This window comes from Agelaius tricolor, unplaced genomic scaffold (genome assembly GCF_023055355.1).
Source record: "Agelaius tricolor isolate 1412-34295 unplaced genomic scaffold, bAgeTri1.0.p SCAF_26, whole genome shotgun sequence".
Taxonomy (NCBI): Eukaryota; Metazoa; Chordata; class Aves; order Passeriformes; family Icteridae; genus Agelaius; species Agelaius tricolor.
This window is the reverse complement of record NW_027269286.1, coordinates 10,936,883-10,958,511: the sequence shown is the minus strand read 5'-3', so window position 1 is coordinate 10,958,511 and position 21,629 is coordinate 10,936,883. Positions and strand designations below refer to the sequence as shown.

Below are 21,629 nucleotides of genomic sequence, written 5' to 3'. Positions count from 1 at the left end.
GCAGGTGAATAATTTGGCAACATGTCTTTTAAGATAGCAAATGAACAAGTTTAAATATCTCTCCTGAGTGAAATTATTCTCTTTTCTCACAGCCTTGAAAAAATATTGGAAGCTGTAACAGCAGCAGCAGAGGAGAGGAATGTTGATAGATTCTCTCCTATTGTAGAAGGTCTTCAGGATAACTCAGTTCAGCTGCAAGTAAGTAATCTTTTTTTAATCACTGCAACAAGTGAAAATAAAATTACATGGTTTTCTGGACTGAACAAGTCATTACAATAAAAGGGAGTAGGAATACTGTTTCAAGTTGGGTCAAATTTTGGAATATTGTTTATAATTTTGTCTTTTGAGGTGTGGCATGGGAAGATTTGGCCTGGAAACATGGGGGGGTTGCAAGTCAATTTGTTGATTTTCCACTGAGATCTTAGCTTTGCGAGTCAAAAGACAGTATATATTTAAAATAAAGGATAAGTCATATGTTTGGATGCAACAAGATCATATCACTTCTGGAAATATTTGTTGAAACTGAATATTGATTATAGTAAAAAAGCAAGTTTTTAGGCAACTGCATTTTATAATTAATGTTTTAAATCATTGGGAGGTCTGTCTTTCATGGTCATTTTATGATATCATAAAATTGCCCTCAGAAGGTCTGAGGAAAGGAAACTTGCACCTCTTTTTCAATTTGCCTCAGTTGGATGTAGAGTTTACTGCAGGAAGGCACAAAGTATTAACTTTGTTTGAATGATCATTATAAATCACTGGGTTTTGAGTGTAGATATGAACTAATTGATATTCATGTAATCAGGTTGAACTGAGAGCTGTTCAAAATTTAAAATCTTTAAAATCTTCTACTATCTTGCTTAACATATTTATTTGCTTACATGAGACATATTTCTACTTGCTTAAAACATATTTCAGCTTAAACTACAAATCTTGATGCTTATTTCATGTCTGTTTCACTATTCTATTCTAAAGCTTCAAGCCTTCTCCAAGGTCTTGGGTCAAACACTGTATCCATCTCTATCTCTGAGCTTGTGTGTTTGAGGCCTCGGTTAGCTCTCTGTTCTTGCATTTCTCACATTAATTCTTTGTTACTATTACAAAAATAGTAAAAGATTAAAGTTTGAAAGAAATGCTTGCATTACTCAGCTTTTATATTAAATAGTTCATGTCTGACAATAAAAGTTGCTGATTGTTTTGCTTCCAGGGATGGGGCATCCACAGTTTCCCTGGACCATCCATGAATTTTATGGACTTTCAAAAAAATTCTGAGATATCAATTTTTCTCTGAGATATTAAAAAAAAATAAATATTTTGATTTTAAAAAATATTAATGATTCATTCATCATTATTTGATTCATTGATTCAATACTTTAGATTACAAAAATTATTTTTTTCAATTCCAGGATGTTGTATCTAAGTTAAGAGAATTCAAGAGTCTTTGTAGAGCATATAAGGATTTGAGGACTACCAAGCTGAAATTAGGAGGATGTTGTTTTTGAGTGTAATGCTGAATTTTCTGGGCTTGTGTATATTTGCATCTGTGTAGATTTGATGAAGGAAAAAAAAACCTACTGTAGATTTAATACAGAAAAAAGTTACCATCTGTAACTTCCTTCTCTTTCTAGTTGAAAATGCATGTGAAACTCCCCTTAAAGCAGGCCATTACTCTTTGAGCCACCAGGCAAGTTAAGTTAATCCTTGGTATCTCTCGTTTTACCCATGATGGGTACCCACTGTTTGCAGGGGTGCTCAGCTCCATGAGCAAGATACCACTGGTGAGATAACCAATTCATTGCTGAAAACTTCAGCTGAATTACCTATGCAGCAGCAATTTTAATTTTTCTAGGACTACTATTCAGATATTAAAAAAGTTTCTACTAGTTATGCCTTCTATCTCAGTTGGACTATACCTCCATCTGGTATTTTGTTATCCTCTAATATAGAAGATAGAAGCATTGTTAAAAATGAAAATTTACTCTAAATGTTACTGTTGCAATACTTCTGCTAAAATACTTATGCTAAATATATTCATTTGGTTTTGCTGAGAGTGTTAGCCTGAAGTTCCTGCAAATAGGTAATGCTTTGCCATTTAGTTTGCTATATCTTGTGTAGACATGGAAACTCATTAAAAGTTCTTTTCTGTTGACTTTTTTTAGTTAAACTTTCATTAAAGTATGTTCCTTCTGCTAAAAGGCTTTTTGATATTTACTTTTTCAGACTTCATAAATGGTTGCTAGATTTCTATTTTTGAAGACCAGAAAAATCAAGCCTTCTCATGTGAATCATCTGTAAACTTTTCTAACAATGAAATTGACCTGGTGGTTAATTTGACAGGCTTTTAATGAGACAGAAGTTTACAGTTGTCAGTTACTTGGCATACTTGCCTTGATTGTCTGCTTGATGTATGTATGCTTGTTTTGTGGCAGTTCAATTTTGACACTAACAACTGACCTTTTCAATTTTGAATTGACTTAACATTTCTGTTACTAGAAGAGTGAATACATAAAAGGCCTCAGTAGGGTGATTTTTGTATTTTTAGTGGAAGCTCTGTCTATCTATTTTTTGCATTTGTTGAATGCAAAAGATGAATGCAATGTTCTATCTTTCATAAAATCCAAAATTATGGAAGGCATACTTAATTGATTTTGGTTCAAGACAAGATTAGTAGTCGTATTCTGAAACTATAACTACAGCCAGGAGTAATATCAAATTTCTGGTTTTGTTACAGTAAATGCAGCTTAACATCTTAAGCCTAAAACACGTATAGGGCATTTATATTTATTTATGTATTTATGATGACAACTTATGTATTTATGTGTATTTATGATGACAACTAAAAAGTCTAATATTTTGCTTGTTCCAGTCATGAAGGCAGGTGTCAGACAGCTCTTCTGACACAACCCATTTTGATATGTAAGAAAGTTAAGAAAATAACAGCAACAACAACTTTTTTGTTGCCTACTTCTCATTCTTCTAGGAGAATCAAATGAGTAATCATCAACTTTCACCACTGCTTCTCAAGCAGGTGGTTTAACTAACAGGAGAGTGCTCTTCTTCCATGCAGATCTAGTTGCAGATGCCAGCTCCTTCTAATTTTCCAGTTAGGACTGAGAAGAGGAACAGTTGTGAAGCAAAGGTGCAGTTTTTCCTTTCCTGGATAAGTTCCTGAAAAATGAATATTCATCATCCCTGTGGAAACGTGCAGGTTCATGCATATCCTAGGAGAAGTGTTTTTGTAAGAAAGTAAAAGATCCTAGGTATTCATCAATAGCCGTATCCTCCCAGTGTTTTCAGTTGTCAGGGAATACCATTCAATCTTTATCATTTAATAATATGAGGATGTGAGATGGCTGTGACATTTTGGTTTGCTGAATAACTTGATGATTCTTGGTTGCTCTGTGCTAATGAGGTCCTTCCCATAACTGCTTCTGTAACAGGGTCAATCAGAACAAAGCTTACCTTACCTAAATGTCAAGACTGCAGAAACTAATTTCAAATTATTGTGGTCTTGTGTGATTTAAGTATTTTATGCTAACCCCTAGGCATTGAATTAGTTTCACTTGGAATATGATTTAAATGTTTGTGATCTACTATCAGGTTCCTGCTATTGCCTCTATCTTTAGTCCTTTAAGAAGTTTTTAAACTTAGAAAAAAGAATTTGTGATCTAATTTACTTAAATCTAGATGTGTAAGCATTGTGTCTTGCTTAGACTTGTTTTTCTTTCCTGTTGTGTAACTTTTTCTCATTCTGCTTTTTGTAGGCTTATGTTTGGGACTTTCACTATTACTTTGTATTCCTACACAAATGAATAGTTAGCTAATATTATCCAATGGATCTTTGTCTTGTTTGTTCCAGGAAGGCTAAAGTATATTCTTGTTCTGAGCTGCAATTTAATTCCCACTTGATCAAATTTGACTAGAAATACTAGAATAGCAGTACATCTTACTGATTAATTTATTGCTTTTCATCATTGTATCATGGCTCTGTTTGAGTAACATATGTGCACGTGTACTGTGTTGATTTGGCAAATTTAAACAAAATAATATTTTTTATTACAGATGTAATACAATTATATCTGTAGATATCCTTTCATTGAAATTGCCCTGCTATCTCAAAGATAAAGCTATAGTTTGCTCTTGATCAGGATTTTCATAGTAGTATTTTTTCAGTCTCTGACTCCTCACTGATAGTTTAAATCATCTGTGGTAAATGCTGTTTCCTTGCTTAACAGTCCATTCATATAGTGTTTTGCAGGGAAACATACTATGTTTTAAACTGCTGTCATAACAATGACAAAGATTCCAAATTGTGTATAATCAAACAACATGGAGTTGAAATGTAAATGTAACCTTGTAGAACTGTACTTTGGTACTGACTCTGTGGTAGTGAAGTCTACAATCATTGAAATGCCTCCCTGATGTTAACAGGAGAGCAGGTGTTGGTGGCAGCTGTCAGTGCGCTGAATTACCGGTTTTGAATGGCACAACTAATTGAATCCAGAAAATGCAATTGAATGAAAGATTTTGTACTCCAGAGAGATGAATTGGAGATGATATCTTGTTTCAACTAAATAAGATCAAATTAGGGAAAGTAAAAATTTTCATCTTGGCTGTTGAAGGGGATGACAAATACTCATAAAGTGGACCCATACCAAAACAAATACAAAAAGCTTTAAAAATAAAGCCCATACTCAGATAATAAGACAATATATTCTTTACGCATTTATTGCAGTAAATTTAACTGGTTTGGTTGCTTGCATTTTAAACCACTTGTGACGTCCAAATTCTTCTGTTGTGACATTGTAACTTGTGCAGTTTGTGGGCCTAAAAAATACACGTGGTATTCAAAGCCAAGGGCTTAATTTTTAGTCTAAGTGATGTCTTAGTGGTCTAATAAAATTGCTTTCAGTAGTGCTAACACTTCTCCACCCCATCCCATGCCTATACATTTCTATGCTGTATTTCATTTGTGGTCATATTCTATCCACTAATTACAGAAATGTACATAACGGTAAACTTTATTCCAGAGACTTGTACAAGGCTAAGAAAAATGTACACCTAGTGGGGTGATAGTGATTCTGTTACTTGACAAATCCTGTTGCAACAAAAACAGCCAAAACTGAGCGAGCTCCAGACAGGCAAGCCAAGTCTCGGTGAAGCCTGAGAGTTCTGGAAGCATGTGGTGTTAGCTTCATACACAACCTGTAGCCTGTTACTAGCAAAAATAAGTGGGCTACAAGGCAATGTGTCCTGAACAAGACTGTAGAGGAGTACAGACAAATATTCAATATGAGGAGCTTTTTCTTTCTTCAAAGTGCTTGGTTGTGCAGCAGAACCTTTCATCTCTGTTGGTTGCTGTCGAGACAATTCCTGGAAGATTTTTTTCAGTCTACCTTTGAAAAATGGACTGGGCACCTTAGCTGGTTTCAAAATTTTGTGTATTGTAGTGTCAACGTTTGGATGTAAGAGAATTATATTATTTGTATTTATCTTCTGGTTGTTGTAGTTTCCTTTGCTGGGGTTAGCACCCTTCTTTGTTACCTAGTGTAGAGTGATGCTTTGGCAGTAACAAACATTAGAGTAACTCTCAGGAAAAAGTACTTGTGCAGAAACAGGCTTGAAGAGTAATACAGAGGTTTTGTTTGAATTTGAAGAAAATAATTGATAAGTTAACAAAGTCCTATTTTCCCCTAAGTTTCTCAAATACTGTAGACATAGATACAGAAGCAATTTGTATAAAATGAGGGCAATAACACATTTCAGGGAGAAGTATCATAAGAATTGTTCTGACAGACACTACAAAGATGAAAAATCCACTGTGACAGTTAAAGGCTCAAATTCTTATCTATTTAGCAGCTTTATAAGAAGAGAAGAATAACCAAGGGTTGTTTCTTATTTACAACTTCAAAGAAGCCCCAAATCAGAAAGATCTTTCTCCAGGAAACGTACTTTCTATAAGGCAAAACAGTCAGTGTTGTGGTGTTGTTAGCTATATTCCTAATTAACTGAGCTCTTTAAAGCTGAGTGCTACTAATGGGATGCCAATACCTTTCTGAAAGAAAACATACTGTAAGTATATTCCTCTTTGATACGTGAGGCTATTTACTTTTCCTCATCAGGTGATGATCTAATTGCCCTCACTGTAAAGAATATGGAGAAGGGACAGGAACAGGCTTTTATTGCCTCGCCAAATCTGTTAAACACTTTGCTAACAAAAACATACAAAGGCAGACTTACAGTGAGGCAGGGGGGAAAACATTAGGAAACATTACTTGAACAGAATTTAATATGACATAATTTTTGAGCCATAGAAACTTTTTTAAAAACAGACTTTTAAACATCAAATTCAATAGTACCTATTACTAGTAGAATTTTTGATTTTGTCTACTTAGCATGCTGTTTTCTACATTTTTCTGAATTGTTTTGATATTTGTCAAACTTGTTTAAATTTTTAAAGTCCAGACTTAGATTGGAACATTCTTGCCTGCTCCTTGGACCTTTCAAACACCTCTCATTGATTCATGAAATAGGACTTTGCTTTGCAAAGCCATTTATTTATACTGTCTCTTTATTGATATTACATTTTTTGTATTACTCATTAATTTTGTTCTCAACTATAAAAAATATATTTCTACTGTAGAAGTCAAACTTGCCAATCTGTAGTTGTCCAGATCTTCCTGAAAGTGGCCTTTTAAATGTCAATACAATTTCGCCATCTTTATTTTCTTCAGTGTCAAGATACATTTCAGTATAAACTTGGATTATTTTGTCCTCAATTTTTTTTTAAAGCTTTGAATGTTTGAAGAGTGAATGCTCTTTTGTTACTTCTCATGTTGGCTTAGTTCTCTGAATTCTTCTGCCGCTTTGGAACTTTTTTGTCTGTGTTCTACTTTGTGATCTCCTCTCACATGCCAGAATGACAAAGTGTTGCTGTTTGTGTTGCTTTGTTTTCTTTGGGCACTTCTTTACACCATAGTCTTTTACTGACTCTACAGATTCTGTTGTCTTCCTTCTTTTGCTATCTTTGGGGAATTAGATGTGTTAGTCATAGATGCTTTTTGCAAATTGTCCTTCAAAGTTCTCTGTCTCTTTTATTACGTTTTCATATTTGATTGGTTAGTTTTGATTCGTCCTCCCCTCCACTGGTGTTGAATTATTTTGTTTAGGTGTTGTAACTTGATTATTGTCTAACACTGGGGTAAGTTACAGAAGTCTATCTTAACACTTATGCAGTTGATTTAAATAATCCTTTTGAGTCCTGTATGCAGTCTTGGGTCCCACAATATAAGAAGGACATAAAACTGTTAGAATGTGTCCAAAGGAGGGCAATGAGGATGGTGAAGGTCCTTGAGGGGAAGCTGTGTGAGGAGCAATTGAGGTCACTTGGTTTGTTTAGCCAGAAGAGGAAACTGAGGGGAGACCTCATTGCAATCTGCAATTTCCTCGTGAGGGGAAGAGGAGGCGCAGACGCTAATCTCTTCTCTGTGGTGACCTGTGACAGGACCCAAGGGTCCTTTCAGCCTGAAGCTGTGTCAGGGATATTTAAGTTAGATGTTAGGATTGGGTACCAGTTTTTCACCCAGAGGGTGATTGGGCACTGGAGCAGCTCCCCATGGCAGTGGTCACAGCACTAAGCCTGTCTGAGTTCAAGAAGGATTTGGACAATGCTGTGAGGCACAAGGTGTGATTCTTGGGACTTCCGGACTGGGAGTTGGACTTGATGATCCTTTTGAATCCCTTCCCACTCAGGACATTCTATCATTTTATATCTTTAATTTAGTGTGATTTTCTTATTTATGTCAATAAAATAAAACCAAAACTTTTCTATTATTATGCAAATATAGATATTTGCATGTACTCAATTTCATAAAAGTTCTGAGGGAATAGAAATTAATTTCAGCTCTTTCTTCAAGTAAGAAGAAGGAGCAAAGCTTGTTTCTTCTATAACTGTTTTGAAGTTATTGTTGAGGCAAGGTATGTGGTATGACAGAGTAATAAATGCTGTTGTGGCAGCTTTTATCCGGGAGAGGTATTGGATGGGTTAGTACAGTGGTTCCAACCATGGCATCCTCCCTTGAGTATTCTTGCCATTTCAGACATCTCTAGAAGTTGAAAAGATGGTCCCAAATCCTAATGCAGAGTTGTGGGGCCATCAAGATTCTCTTTTCAAGTGACTCCAAATACCGTCATTTATGGGTTTGGGTGAAGAATACCTCATGCTTAATTGGGTCATTCTAACCCTTGGTCCCTAAGAACCTGTTGTAGCTCACAGTCTGCTTGGTTTTATCAGCAGGTTCATTGCTCTCACATTAACAGATTGTTTACATTTGTTACATCTCTGTTCTCATAACTAAGCTGTTCTCTTCTAGAGTGTTAGCCAGTAAGTTCATCTACATAGACTAACACTGCAGTCAAACAGGCCTAAATTATGCTAATTGCCATTCACCTCCATAACAGTTCAGCTGAAATAATATATAAAGCTACTCTCATGCTTACATACTTTGCAGTAGGGTAAAGGTGAGATAATAGTTGTGGTCTGTGCTATTATGTAATCTTAGCATGTTCCTTCTGGAAACCTAATGGGTGCTATTGTTTCTTATAGTCTGTATCAAAGTAGCTTGTACATCTTTATACATAGTTGTTCTTGTGGCCATATGTAAATTAAGTACTTGGAATTATGCATACTTTGCAGATGACTGGGAGAGCATCGTTCCAGTATTATCTTTTGCCTATGGCATAATGCATCATCATTTTTTAGACTATAAAAGGCTTTACAGCAAAGTATTTGAACCAGATTGCTTTAATTGTTGACATAGTAGGTAAGGCCCAAATAGAATTCTAATGGTCTGGTGCTTTTAAAAAGCCCTTAAAATGCTGGAATTATTTGAATAACATATTTTTTGTAAATTGAAGCAAAATGTGCAAACAATAAAGAGGGTAAAAAAGGGATATAGTGTCTCTTTTCATCTGTATTAGAGATAAACAGTAAGTTGCCATCGTTCTAAAGACTTGTGAATCCAGACAGGGAATTCCTGCTGCTCCTGGCTGTGGGTTTTCAAGATGAGTATCTTAATTTTTCAGAAGAGGTTCTGCTGAGTAGCTGGCGTGATTCTTTCTTTTGAGCTGAAGGAGTGATTCTCATGAAGTATTCTATAATTCTCAGTATGTTTAAAGAATGACTATTTCAAAAAACAAGCGGGGAAAAAACCCCATTCTGTTTTTCAGGCTCAGTTTAATTTACTCAGCATTTTAAAGAAAAGGTATGTTTCACTGTACACAGATTGCATTCTGTTACTAACTTCTTATATATATATGTATAGATAAATGTATATTTGCAATGATTTTTATATGTCCATTATTATGCTTTATCTGCTAAAGTTCATTGGCTAAAGGAACTTGATATTTGTATAAAATGACAAATTTCAATGGAGTGGTAAAATATTGAACTATAATGGAAATTTGTGAACTAGAATTTGGTATTTATAGCTCATGTGGCTGATCAGGAATTTAAGTAGCTTATTTATAAGATTACAGTAGTTTCATAATTAGAAATTATGTAATGTCTAATTATTAGTTTGTTGTATCTTCTTGATTGTGATGCATATTGAAATCTTAGAAATAAGATGATTATTTTCTCTATTACAGGTAGCTTGCATGCAGCTCATCAATGCTCTTGTTACATCTCCTGATGACTTGGATTTTAGGCTTCACATCAGAAATGAATTTATGCGCAGTGGATTGAAAGAGTTATTACCAGTAAGCATCTTGTCTTCTCTCTTTGCATTACTGTTTAATTTTTTTAATTATTTGAGCCTGAGAGCAGGAATGGGAGAACAAGTTCTAATAAATTATCCTCAAAGGCATTTTATTAAGTTTGGGAAAGAGCAGTAAGGGACAAGTATCAGCCTTAAAATAAAAATGAAAAGGTGAAATGTGCTTTCTGAGTTTTATTCTGATTTTATTCTGATTCCTCAGCATTTTATGACTTTGCTTAAGAACATGTGACACTCTGTTGTGCAAAAATTTTAAGCCAGCCTGAAGTTACATTTACCTTTTGAATATTTAACTTAACTCATGTGTTTTTGTAATTTTGAACTTTTAACTAATATAAACATATGGAATTAATTAAAAAGATACATTTATTTACATATGGAAATACTAATTTTGTAAGTCTTTGTGCTGTTTCTTCATTGCAGCAACTACGATATATAAAGAATGAAGCACTAGATATTCAGCTGAAAGTGTTCAATGAGCATAAAGAAGAAGACATGATTGAATTCTCTCATCGTTTAGAAGATATTAGATCTGAACTAGAATATCCTTTTGAGGATGATGTGATCTTTGCTTGTGTCAGAAACAGTGTGGCCAGCAGGAGCAGGACACTGATCATTCCCCCCCTATATTAGGCGCTGGTGAGGCTGCACCTTGAATTCAGTGCTCAGTTTTGGGCCCCTCACCCACAAGAAGGACATGGAGGGGCTGGAGCATGTCCAGAGAAGGGTCTGGAGCACAAGTCCTGTGAGGAGCAGCTGAGAGAGCTGGGGTTATTCTGGAGAAGGATGCTCAGGGGGGCCTTGTAGCTCTCAATGACTACCTGAAAGGAGGTTATAATGAGGTGGGGTCAGCCATTTCTCCCAAGTAACAAGTGACTGAATGGGAGGAAAGGGCCTCAAGGTGTGCTATATGAGGTTTAGATTGGATAATAGGAAAAATTTCTCAGAGAAAAGTTTGTCAAACACTGGAATAGGCTGCTCAGGGAAATGGAGTCTCCATCCCTGAAGATACTTAAAAAAGATTTCTAGATGAGACATGTGGTGGCATGGCTGAATGATGGACTTGGCAGTGCTTGGCTAATAGTTGGACTTGATCATCTTCTTGGAGGTCTATTCCAACATAAATGATTTAATGATATCAGCAGGACAAACATGAGCAAAATAAAGCATATAATGGACATTTTTTTGCTATAATTTTTGTTTAAAGAAGTTATCAGTAAACATTTGACTGAAATTTTTTGATTCTTTGTTATTATTCTCCTTAACACTTTCACTGAAGTGAATGATGTTTACAACATGGTGTGGAATACAGTAAAGGACACTAGTGCTGAAGGATATTTTCTTTCTATTCTCCAACATCTTTTGCTGATAAGAAATGATTATTTTATCCGGTATGTTTAATGCTGTTTTAAATGTTAATTATGGAATTTTTTTTTATTATTCAGTTATTAATAGAATATTTCTTCCATAAATCCAATGATAGGTTTTAGTCTTTCTGTGCGGATTGTAATTTGTGAGCTCATGTTCAAAAGAATCCACTTGGAGTCAATAATGCCATCTATATGTTTTATCTCTTTGGCTTAGTGTATAATTTTATTTTATAAACATAGAAAACTATTTTTGTTAAGAGCTGGGCCTTTTTGATTGCAAGTATAAGTGATCAGGAGAGATGTCTTAATCAGTTATAAATCGTGGTAGTAACATTATAATTTTGTGGTGTATTTGAGTCAAAGGACAAAATCGAGTATGCAAAGAAATGCATTCTATGCAGAAATCCGAACATATGCCTAATTTAGATTGACTTTTGGGTTGGAATGGAGTATTTTCAGTATATATTATAGGTCAGTGTATATTATAGGTCATGTTTGTGTCTCCTGGAAAATTCATCAGGTGAATAAAGGGGAAACAGTTGATAAAACTTCAGTGTTTCAAGCTGACAAAAACTTTCCTTCCAAAACTCTTGTGTTGTCTTTGAGGAAACACTGGAGGAACGAGGTGTGAACTGAATAGGGGCCATCTGTTTTCTGCACAACATTCTGCATAACCTTGCATATCAGGCAAGGTCTAGCACAGATGTATGTTTAAAGGTTAAGGGTGCTTGCCTGCTATGGTACATCTGTGCTAGACCTCTTCCACCTGAAAAGGTTTAAATTCACAGCTTGCATGTTCTGGGCAAGTGACCCAGCTGTCATACCCCCTGGCATTTTAGAACATGGTGTTTTTCATTCCTTGTACTGAAGCAGGGCTGCAATGCACTTGTACTTACAAAAGTCACAAAACTAGTAGAATCAAGCTGAAGGAAGAGCGTTTTCTTTACTGAGAGGAAGCAGGGGATCTTTCCTTCTTATATTTCTGCAGGGAGGGAGATGTAGATTTTATAATACAAGAATAATTTTTCTTTAGGGCCACTGTTTTTTCAGGCTTTTTGTAAACTCCTTTTGTGTAATAAACTGCTAAATGTAATTTTCCTTTGAAACTTTTACCTTTCTATGGAAACAAATCAGCCTGAAGCTTTTGACTTTACTTTGTTCATAGACAAGATTTTAAATATAGATTGATTAATAAATATCTGTAAAATAGCTCATTTCTCTCTTTAGTCCACAGTATTTCAAGTTAATTGAAGAGTGTGTATCACAGATAGTGTTACATCGAAGTGGAACAGACCCAGATTTCACGTATCGTAAGAGATTAGATATAGATTTCAGCCACTTACTAGGTAAGTACCGTGTTTGGAAATGATTACAGCATCATACTTCCTTATATGAAACTGAATAGGTGACTAAGAATCTTGTGTTCCCAACATATGTGTAAGTGTGCTTGTTGGTTTTTTTCCAGATGTCTGTGTAGATAGAGCAAGATTAGAAGAATGTGAAGAGAAGGCTTCTGAACTTTCCAGAAAAGTAAGTCATTTTTCATCACATCATGATGTGATCAAAAGATGGACATGGAATTGCTTAATAGAATAATGAATGGCATAACTGAACCATGGCATAGTTCTTAACTTTAACTTACTATTAGTTTTATGTTAAAGTGGGAATTTGGGTGCTCTTCTAGATTAGGAAGCCAAGTAGTGTGAAGTAGTTAACCTTAACTGAGAACCTTTCTAATATTTAAGTTTTCATCTACAACTCTTCCAAAATGCAACTTTATTTCAGCAGTTATTAGTATCCCTAACAAAATAAACAGTGGGAGAATAAAAAGAGACTCCTTTGTATCTACAGACTGTATTAGTGTACATCCATGGCTTTTAAGCTCCTCTGTGTAATACTGACTTAATATATGTTAAGTCTTTATGCCATTTTGTATAGTGAAGACCTGTTGTGGTGATTCAGATGATTCTTCCACTCAGCAGACACATGGAAGTTGGAATAGCAGACATGTGTTCTTGGTATTGTTATCATGAAGGTTTTAAAAAACACAAAAGGAAAAGGTGGAATTTAAAGAAACTATGCAGAACTGACTGGTACCAACAATTTTCTTTTTGTGTCTCTTTTCTTAGTTTGAAAAAGATTTTGTAGTTCATCAGGAGACCCAGGCCCTGCTTCAAAAAAAAGAGGAAAGAATCAATGAACTTGAAAAAGAATTACAAGCTTTTAAATCACAGGTAAAAGACGGTATAAGTGAATGTATGAAATAATGTTTTTGAAAGGGACTCCTTTTGCATCTTCTTCAGAGTCTGATAGTATGGTTGAGAGGTTTTTCAAAGAATCTTTGTTATCGATTATTATTGAATGTTAGTTTCCTTTATTTCTGTTTTATATAAATAATTGTAATGTGACATTAATTGGCTGTGAGTTCCCAGATGATCCTTTTTATGCCTGAGCTCAGTTAATTAAACTAGTTTCTTAGGTTTCATTTGGGTTTTGCTTTCAGAGTCATACATTTCTAAAGTAATTAACCACATAGGGTAATAAGTCTTATGCTTTTAGATTAGCATTCATCATTGTGATCTTTATCCCTGCACAGGAAATTGCTTATTATGCAGTTTGCTATACTGAGGCCTTACCATGGATATCCAGCAGTGAAAGAAATAACCTGTGGCTGGATAAGAACATTTCCTGATAATTTTTCAATTTTCAAGCAGAAATATGTGATGGAGAGGAATAGTGCAGATTTTTTGAGAATAATACTTGAGTTACTTGTAACTGCTTCAACTCTTAAATCTATGTAAGGAGACTGCGACCAAATGATATTTCCTGTGTCTTACTTCTGGGAACAAGAACAGTCTAAAAATGCCTGAAGAAGAAAACATCAGAAAGACGTGCTTTCTAGGGGTTTATTTTAATACTTCTGAGGATTTTTAAGAAACATTTATTGGCTTCTTTAATTTTCTTAGTGAGGAAAATTAATTTAGCTCTCCTTTGGTCTATTTAGAAATGTCATTCTAATTCATGTTTCTGGTCAAAATTAATTGTTAATGTCAAAGTCAAACATTTAACAAAAGCAAGAAATTGTTGCATTCTAAAAAACCAAATATAGTAAGAGTGGCACATCATTCATTAAGAAAGTACTTTTCTGTGTGTATCTTGAAGTCATACTTAAATACTTTTTGTAAGTGAAATTGGTTTCCTCCCTTTTTTACTTTTTCTGTTATTCACTGCATGAAATATAATTTTTTTTACATGCAGACAGAGAGCATAACATATGATTCTGCTCACTAATTATCATACCATGAATTATCCCAGTGTTGTTAATGGGATACATGAAAAGTTTTGTAAATGTCAGGTAACTGATTACTGCAACTTAGTACTTTTAATCTTTGGCTTCAGTATGGCATCAATTGCTACTTAGCATGTTGACTTCTACCTCTAATACTAATTTTTTTCCCTGGTCTCATTCCTTTACTCTCTTCTTGCAACTGGTATGTGTTGATGTATTTCTTTCATTTCTGGAGCCCAACTGTTCAGTGTCTATTTGTCAGTGTAAACAATGCTTATGCTCAGAAATTCAAAACATTATCATGCTGTTGTGCATGCATTTATTTGTATTCATTGATAGTCAGCTATTTCCTTTTAGAAATTTAAAATCTTTTGCATATTGTATTTCCTTTAATTTTCTAAAATAATCAGTTTCAGCTCATAGTTAGTTGAAGAGGTAATTAGTGCTATCACCAGTAGATAAATATTTCTTATTTATTCTTTTGTTATTTTTGTCAGATACTTTCTCATTTATGTTTGCAGGCCTATGATAGAGTTTTTCAAATAGTAGTAGTAATTTTATTAGACTTGCTGAAGTTCTAATCCTATTTTGATACATTATGGATGTTATTTCTATATGGAATAAGAAGCTAGTGTGTAAGGAACACTAATTTTTGGATGGATATTTTTTCATTATTGCTTCATGTTTTCAATTCTGTAGAATGAGAATGCTCCTACATTGGAAGATACCTGTTTTTCAATAGAATTATTTATCTCTTCAGATTTTGCTGTTATGTACTTGGAATGTTTCTCTGTCATCTATAGGATGAAAACAACAGAGACTAGGATGTTACTTTTTTTTAATTTGAGCTAAACCATGGTAGTCTAGGTGAGGTCTCAGGATATCTATCATACCCTTTTTTGCTCATGGTCAGTGAAATGCAAAAAGTGGGAAACACCATTTCAGTTTGTCATTTTTGGTGTGCACCCCCCAGGTCTGAATGTCTGCTTCAAAGTATTGACACATCCAATCATGAAATCAAAAGCACATTGGGCTTTTGATTTCATGATTTTGATTAAGAATGTTATCATTCTTATTTGACTGTTCTATACAAGACAAATGGCATTGACTTTCAACTGGCTTTCTGTATTTAATCTATAAACTATGATTGTTGGAGCATTTTGTTGACAAAACAGTGAAACTGAATAAGACTATTTTCCTTATCAGTATGGCTCTCTGCCACCTGGTTTTCTACCATCAACTCATGGAGATGCATCTGTTGTTCCACGGGAAGGTGCAGGACCACATCAATTTCCACCCCCTCCTCCTCCACCGCTGCCTTCTAATGGAGCAATTCCACCACCACCGCCTCCCCCTCCTCCTCCACCACTTCTGAATAGCTCGGGAGCTCCTCTGGGTTTTGGTGGTGCTCCTCCACCACCACCTCTGCCAGGCCTGCCTGGAATACAGTGGTCCCCACCTTCATGTGCTTTGCCATTTGGAATGAAGCCTAAAAAAGAATTCAAACCTGAGGTTACCATGAAAAGACTCAACTGGTCTAAGGTAGTGTTGATTAATGACAAATACTCGATGTAAAATCTGACATTGAAGTTGGGGAAAATAGATTGTCAGAAGTAAGACTAGACAAGCAATTAGTTAAAATTATGTAAGATATTAATACTTTCTGTCTTTAGCTTTTAATTGTTTTTGAAAACTGTGTTTTATTAACCCATGAATCATCTGGGCAAGTATCTGTTGACTTTATTGGATGCCTGGAAAAGTCAGTTCTGGTCTAAAATAAAACAACCTTGATAGCAGGATGCTTCTTATGCTTCCTATTACACCTTGTTTTTCAGCAGACTCCTTATGTTGGATCAGTCACTGAACTATACTGATAGCTATACAGTTTCCAAACAAGTGTCTTGAATCTATCTAGCCTGGACTGGAAAGAGGGAGTGCAGGTCTCTCCATTTGTCTGTAGTCCTTCAATGTACTTCCATAAATTTAATGACTGACAAAATACAGACTGAATTTGGAGTTTGTTTGGTTTTGGTTTTTTCTCCTTCTCCATTGTGACAAGATTAAGTATACTAGTCTGCTACTGAGTTTGGAAACTATAATTATTTAGACCAAAAATAAGTCAGTAAAGAGATTTTCACAATTAATGAAGTAATCAAAGCTAAATTCTGAAAAGTAAGGTACTTCGTATCTAGCTAAACCAATTGTCTTCGGAGATTATTTGAAGTTTGCCCAAGTTTTAACTCTAGACCTAAGCTAATTTGCTCCTTGTAGATCTTGGATACCAGTGTGTGTTGTCTGCATTGTTAGAATCAGTTTTTTCGAAACTCACTTATTTTAAATATTATTATTTTTAATGAGAAATATATTAACAGCCCTGAAGATTAGTTGTGTACTAAAAATTAACATGTTTTACAGAGCTCTTAAATATTTAATGTGCTTTAGACTTTACAGAGCACAGTTTCTGCATAGTATCAAAATAATGAATAAAATTTTGTTTTGTCTCTTGCTTGTAGATCAGACCTCAGGAGATGACAGAATCCTGTTTTTGGGTTAAGGCAGAAGAAGACAAGTATGAGAATGCTGACATGCTTTGCAAATTGGAACTTACATTTTGTTGTCAAAAAAGAGGTAAGTAGCTGATGGATTTAATTTTCAGCTTTTGGAGATACCTTTAACATTCTTAGGACTTAAATAAATATATGAAAAAACCTTCAGAGTATAATATTAATGTTCTTATTTCTAAGTGGGATGTATGAAGAAAAATGTCTGAAAATCTAGACCGCTTAAAGCAGTAATATTGAATTATTTTACGCAAGCATGGCAATAATTGTGTGACCTGTAGGAAACCCTCACAGAAAAAAAAAACACCAAGAAGTTCTTCTGGGTAATACAGATTTTATTTATCACATTAAAAAAAAAATTATAATATTTTATCAGAATATCTTCATCAATTACTGAAATCTAATCCAGAGCCCAGAAGGTGATGTGTTTACTCTCAGAATTGATATGATAATTGATGTGTGTTGCATCTGTGATGGACGATAGTCTTTCAGTGATTATTTTTTACTTCCTGATAAACCTGTAGGAACACAGATCTCCTTTGATATTTGCCTAGCTTCTTTAGCTTTTAAAGCATTGTGAAGTAACAGAATATTTGAGAGTATTCCTGGCTTTAAAACTTTTCTCCTTTCTGTGGCAGTAAGTTGTTTTAGTAGTAGTTTAGGTTATTCTGTCTCATATATAAAATGCCTGTTACTTCCTGACACATTTTTTTCCTACCTCCTTTTTTGGTATCAGAGATGTAGTATTTTAGAGCAGTCAAAGGCTTGTGATTTCTTTGCAAATTAAACAGGGGCTATTGTATTTTTACTTTGTTTTAAAAATTCTATTTTGATATTTTTATTAATTAAATGACATGGCATTCTCAAATTTTTCCTTTTTTAGGGGTATGCTTTAGTGTGTATAATCCATTATTTTTTTACCGTAACCAAGAACTTTATTCCACTCTTGTCAAAGCATGATTTTTATGCCTTAGCAGTGTTTCTGATGTATTATAGCTTGTTGCTGCTGATACCTAATAATATTAAGAATGTTGCACAAAGATAAAAAGGCAAGAAAACCTCACCATAGACATATTTGCTTGAATCTATTAAAGTAAGTCTAGAAGCTAATTATGGTGCCTTTAGAATGTTAGGAGAATTCCCAAGAATATTCCCTGAATTAATAGGTTGGAAGTTTTAAAAGCCACTGGAGGAAATAATTTCCTATGTGTAATTAAACAGTAAAATTTGGGAGACAAGAGGATGTTCAGGCCAAACATTTTAATGCCTCAGAAGACGATTGTGAGTCTCCACAGACAGCAAGAACATTAGAGTTAACAAGATTAACATCCCTCAATATTTAACAGAATGGACTGAATACATTGTTTTGACAAAACCCAATAGAAGAGACTTACTGGATCTACAGTTGGAAAGTCAGTGAATGCACTTTTATACCAAAAGTGTGTGTGTGTGTGTAGCAATTTAAAGGCTGTAGTCTCCAGTGACAAATTTATTTCTTTTTTAAAAGTGAGGCTTACTGCTTAATAATTTTAGTTGTAAGTTTTGAAATCTCTCCCGTCCCACATGGGTGATATAAGTGTGCCATCATCTTAATTTTTCAAAGGAAGTGAAGACACTAAAGATTTTATTTAGAACAGCAAGTAGGTGTTTAAAGGGCAGCATGGAACTAAATTTCATCTTTGTTCAAGTGAGTGGTTTACAGCACTTTAAGTGAAAGCTAAAGTGTGTTAGTAGGCAGGACCGGATCTCAAGGTCCCTTGTTGACAGCATGAATTCCAGGACAGAGGACAGAAAAGCAACTGCTGTTGTTCTCATGACCACGGAGAGAGGGCATACTTCTTTGTAGCTTATACTTAATTTACTGATTATAACAAAACTTACCAAAGAAATTAGAGACATGCAGTTTTCTTCACAATCTTGAGGAGATTTAACAACAGGCTCTTTAAAGTAGAATCAGCAAGCTATTCACTACTCTCAAATTGGGAACAGTCCTTAACTATTTCTAAAGCTTTGTGTCTAAAACCAGAAAGAAGAGAAATTGAAAATGATTCTGTAGCCAAATGATGGCATGCAAAGAATGAGCTGGTTTCCACTCTGCTGAAGGGTCTGCTTATGCACTCTTTTCATTAAAATCTTTGCATAAGAAGAGGTATCTGGTAGAGGAAGCGGGGATCAGAATGTTCAATGATGCTTCAAGTGAACTTTGTTATCATTAAGTAAAATCAAATTGAGGTACTCAAATATTCAGTTGGTGCATTTTGCCAGCTAATATGCCAAAAGTATATCAGCATTGATCTAGAAAAGGAAGTCTTATGTCTATGTAAATAATCCACTGAGGAATTTTCACTAGAAAAAAGAATACAGAACAGTATAGAATAGGTTTGAAGATTCAGCAGATGTTTGTACAGGAGTTATGAAATATGTTGATTCTGAAGGGGCATTGAAGCAATTGAAAAACTGAAGATGTTATGGAGCTATGAAAGAAATACTGTTGCAAGAATAAAGAAGTAAAAGAGGGCCTAGCTTCAGACTGTAGGGAACCTTTGTTGAGTATATCCAGGGATATTTTGGAGAATGAACCACAGAAGAAACCCTTGAAGGTCATCTGAAAGTCAAACAACTTTTTGTAAAGGGACCAGTCTAGTTTATCTTGTTCAGGACTTTCTCCAACTGAGTTTGAGGTATTTCTCAAGATGGAGATGTAGGGATGGATAGCCTGTTCCCATGTTTGTCGTTGTGGTGAATTTTTTTTTTCATACTCTCTTTTGGGATATCTTTTGTTGAAACTTGTGCCTATTTCCTCTTGTTGTTGTGCACCTCCAAGAATTCTGGTTCCCTCTTATTTTGAGCCTTCTGTCAGGTTATTTTTTTTTGTCATCAGTAAGTTTTCCCTTGTTCTTTATTATCCTTCTCAAGACTGATGACTTTTTCAACTTTTCTGTCTGCATCTTTATGTTTCAGCCCTCAAATCATATTGATGATTTTCTGCTCTACTCATTCCAAAGTACCTATAGTTTTTTTCAAGTGGAGAAACCCATACAAAATACTCTAGATACCTCTCTCTGAGAGTGGGGAAGTATCTCCCTGAGAAGGGGAGTAGAGGGAAATAACTACTTTGACTTGTTGCTGGCAGCAGTCTTGATACTTTACTGGAGGAAATATTTTCACTGTGCTGCTTGATGGTGGTAGTTGTGGAAAGTCCATACAGACTATGGATCATATAGGGTATTTTTTTTTGTGTTTTATAAAGCTGGTTTTGTCACTTTTCGAAAGTCAAATAATTTTGTGAAAGCAACATGTTTTATAACAATAAAAGCTTGAGATGAACACTGAGAAGTATCAAAGCACCACTTGTTGATGGTATTCTTGTAGCAACTTACTGAAGTTGAAATGCGATTTTTTTTCATTGATTTAGAATTTAGTCAAGGGCATAATGGCAAACCAACTCCTTTGTCATAAAAGCCTGAGCGAGAGGGCTCCATGTGTGTCAGTGCTTGAGTGTGTACTTGAGGTCATTGTTCCTGTGCTTGTTGTGGTGATATCCCTGACTGATACAGTGAATCTATCACCTGTGAAATGTCACTGGATTATCATTGTGGTTACCCTTGTTATGGGTTTGTTTTGGCCATTGGTTTTGGTTGTGAGTTGGTTACCTGAGTAGAGTTGGTTTTGTGTACCTCTGACAGCTCCATGACTGTTCTCTGGCTGGGAGGAAAGAAAAATAATTGACAAGTTCTGAAAATAAGGTGATGAATGTGAATGGTTTGCATGGGTGGTATTTTGTTATGTGATACATTTTAATGGCAAAAAGAAGGATTGGTATGAAGAGTGGTTGGAAGAGACATGAAAGAGAAAGAAATGAAATATCAAGAGACTAAGAATTAGACACCAGGGTTATCCTCATTATCTCAGACCAATGAAGAAATTCTGTGTAAACCCTTTCTGGCAACAATGGTTTTAAAGGAATCTCTTACCATGATTTTTGGAAAACATTTAACTGAATGTGTGACTTAAAGTCAATTGATATGTGAAATATTGAATAGCAGAGCTGGAGCTTACATGTGATTTTATGTTATTTAGTCCTAAGAGATAAGATGAACAAACACAAATGCTCATTATTGAATGTCAGCTGCTTTGTAATACACTGGAAGCCTGATGGAAGAACAATCACTGGTCTGTAAAGCTAACATGCTGCTAACTTTGCTGGAATTACTAGATGTACAGGCAGGGGAGCGACATTTTGCATAAAAGATAGCATGTGCTCTGGAATCATGGAAATCTTGTGGGGTAAAAGAAATCTCCTGTGCAAAACCTTGGGAATGGAAATTCCTTCTATAATAATTTATTGTAATATTAGCTCTTGGATCACAACATGTATATGATGAGAAAATTTTAAAATTAGAGAATATTTTGTGATAATAAAGTGGGAGATTTAACTATAGACAAGATTTGAGTAAACTTTGTGTTGTAATAGAGAAAAATTGCCAGCAGCTAAAGCTGTGGGGTAAAAAAAACTGCATGTGTCTTGATAGGGAAGTTCAAGATAGTATTGCAAGAAAAAAGTTAGCATTAAAAATGTAAAAGTGTGAAGATAATGGGAAAACTCATTAAATGTATCTAGATAAATATAAAG

At 34.8% G+C, this 21,629-nt stretch overlaps 1 protein-coding gene across 1 annotated transcript in view; it reads left to right on the top strand.

Annotated features, from left to right (window-relative positions):
- The window catches only part of DIAPH3 (diaphanous related formin 3), a 212,171-nt gene that overhangs the window by 34,159 nt on the left and 156,383 nt on the right, over window positions 1-21,629 (top strand). The window contains exons 8-16 of the mRNA XM_071448410.1: window positions 93-198; window positions 9,649-9,759; window positions 10,200-10,318; window positions 11,051-11,167; window positions 12,374-12,492; window positions 12,612-12,676; window positions 13,276-13,380; window positions 15,642-15,977; window positions 16,949-17,063. Of these exons, the coding sequence (XP_071304511.1) occupies window positions 93-198; window positions 9,649-9,759; window positions 10,200-10,318; window positions 11,051-11,167; window positions 12,374-12,492; window positions 12,612-12,676; window positions 13,276-13,380; window positions 15,642-15,977; window positions 16,949-17,063 (1,193 nt within the window). The remainder of the gene's footprint in view (window positions 1-92; window positions 199-9,648; window positions 9,760-10,199; window positions 10,319-11,050; window positions 11,168-12,373; window positions 12,493-12,611; window positions 12,677-13,275; window positions 13,381-15,641; window positions 15,978-16,948; window positions 17,064-21,629) is intronic.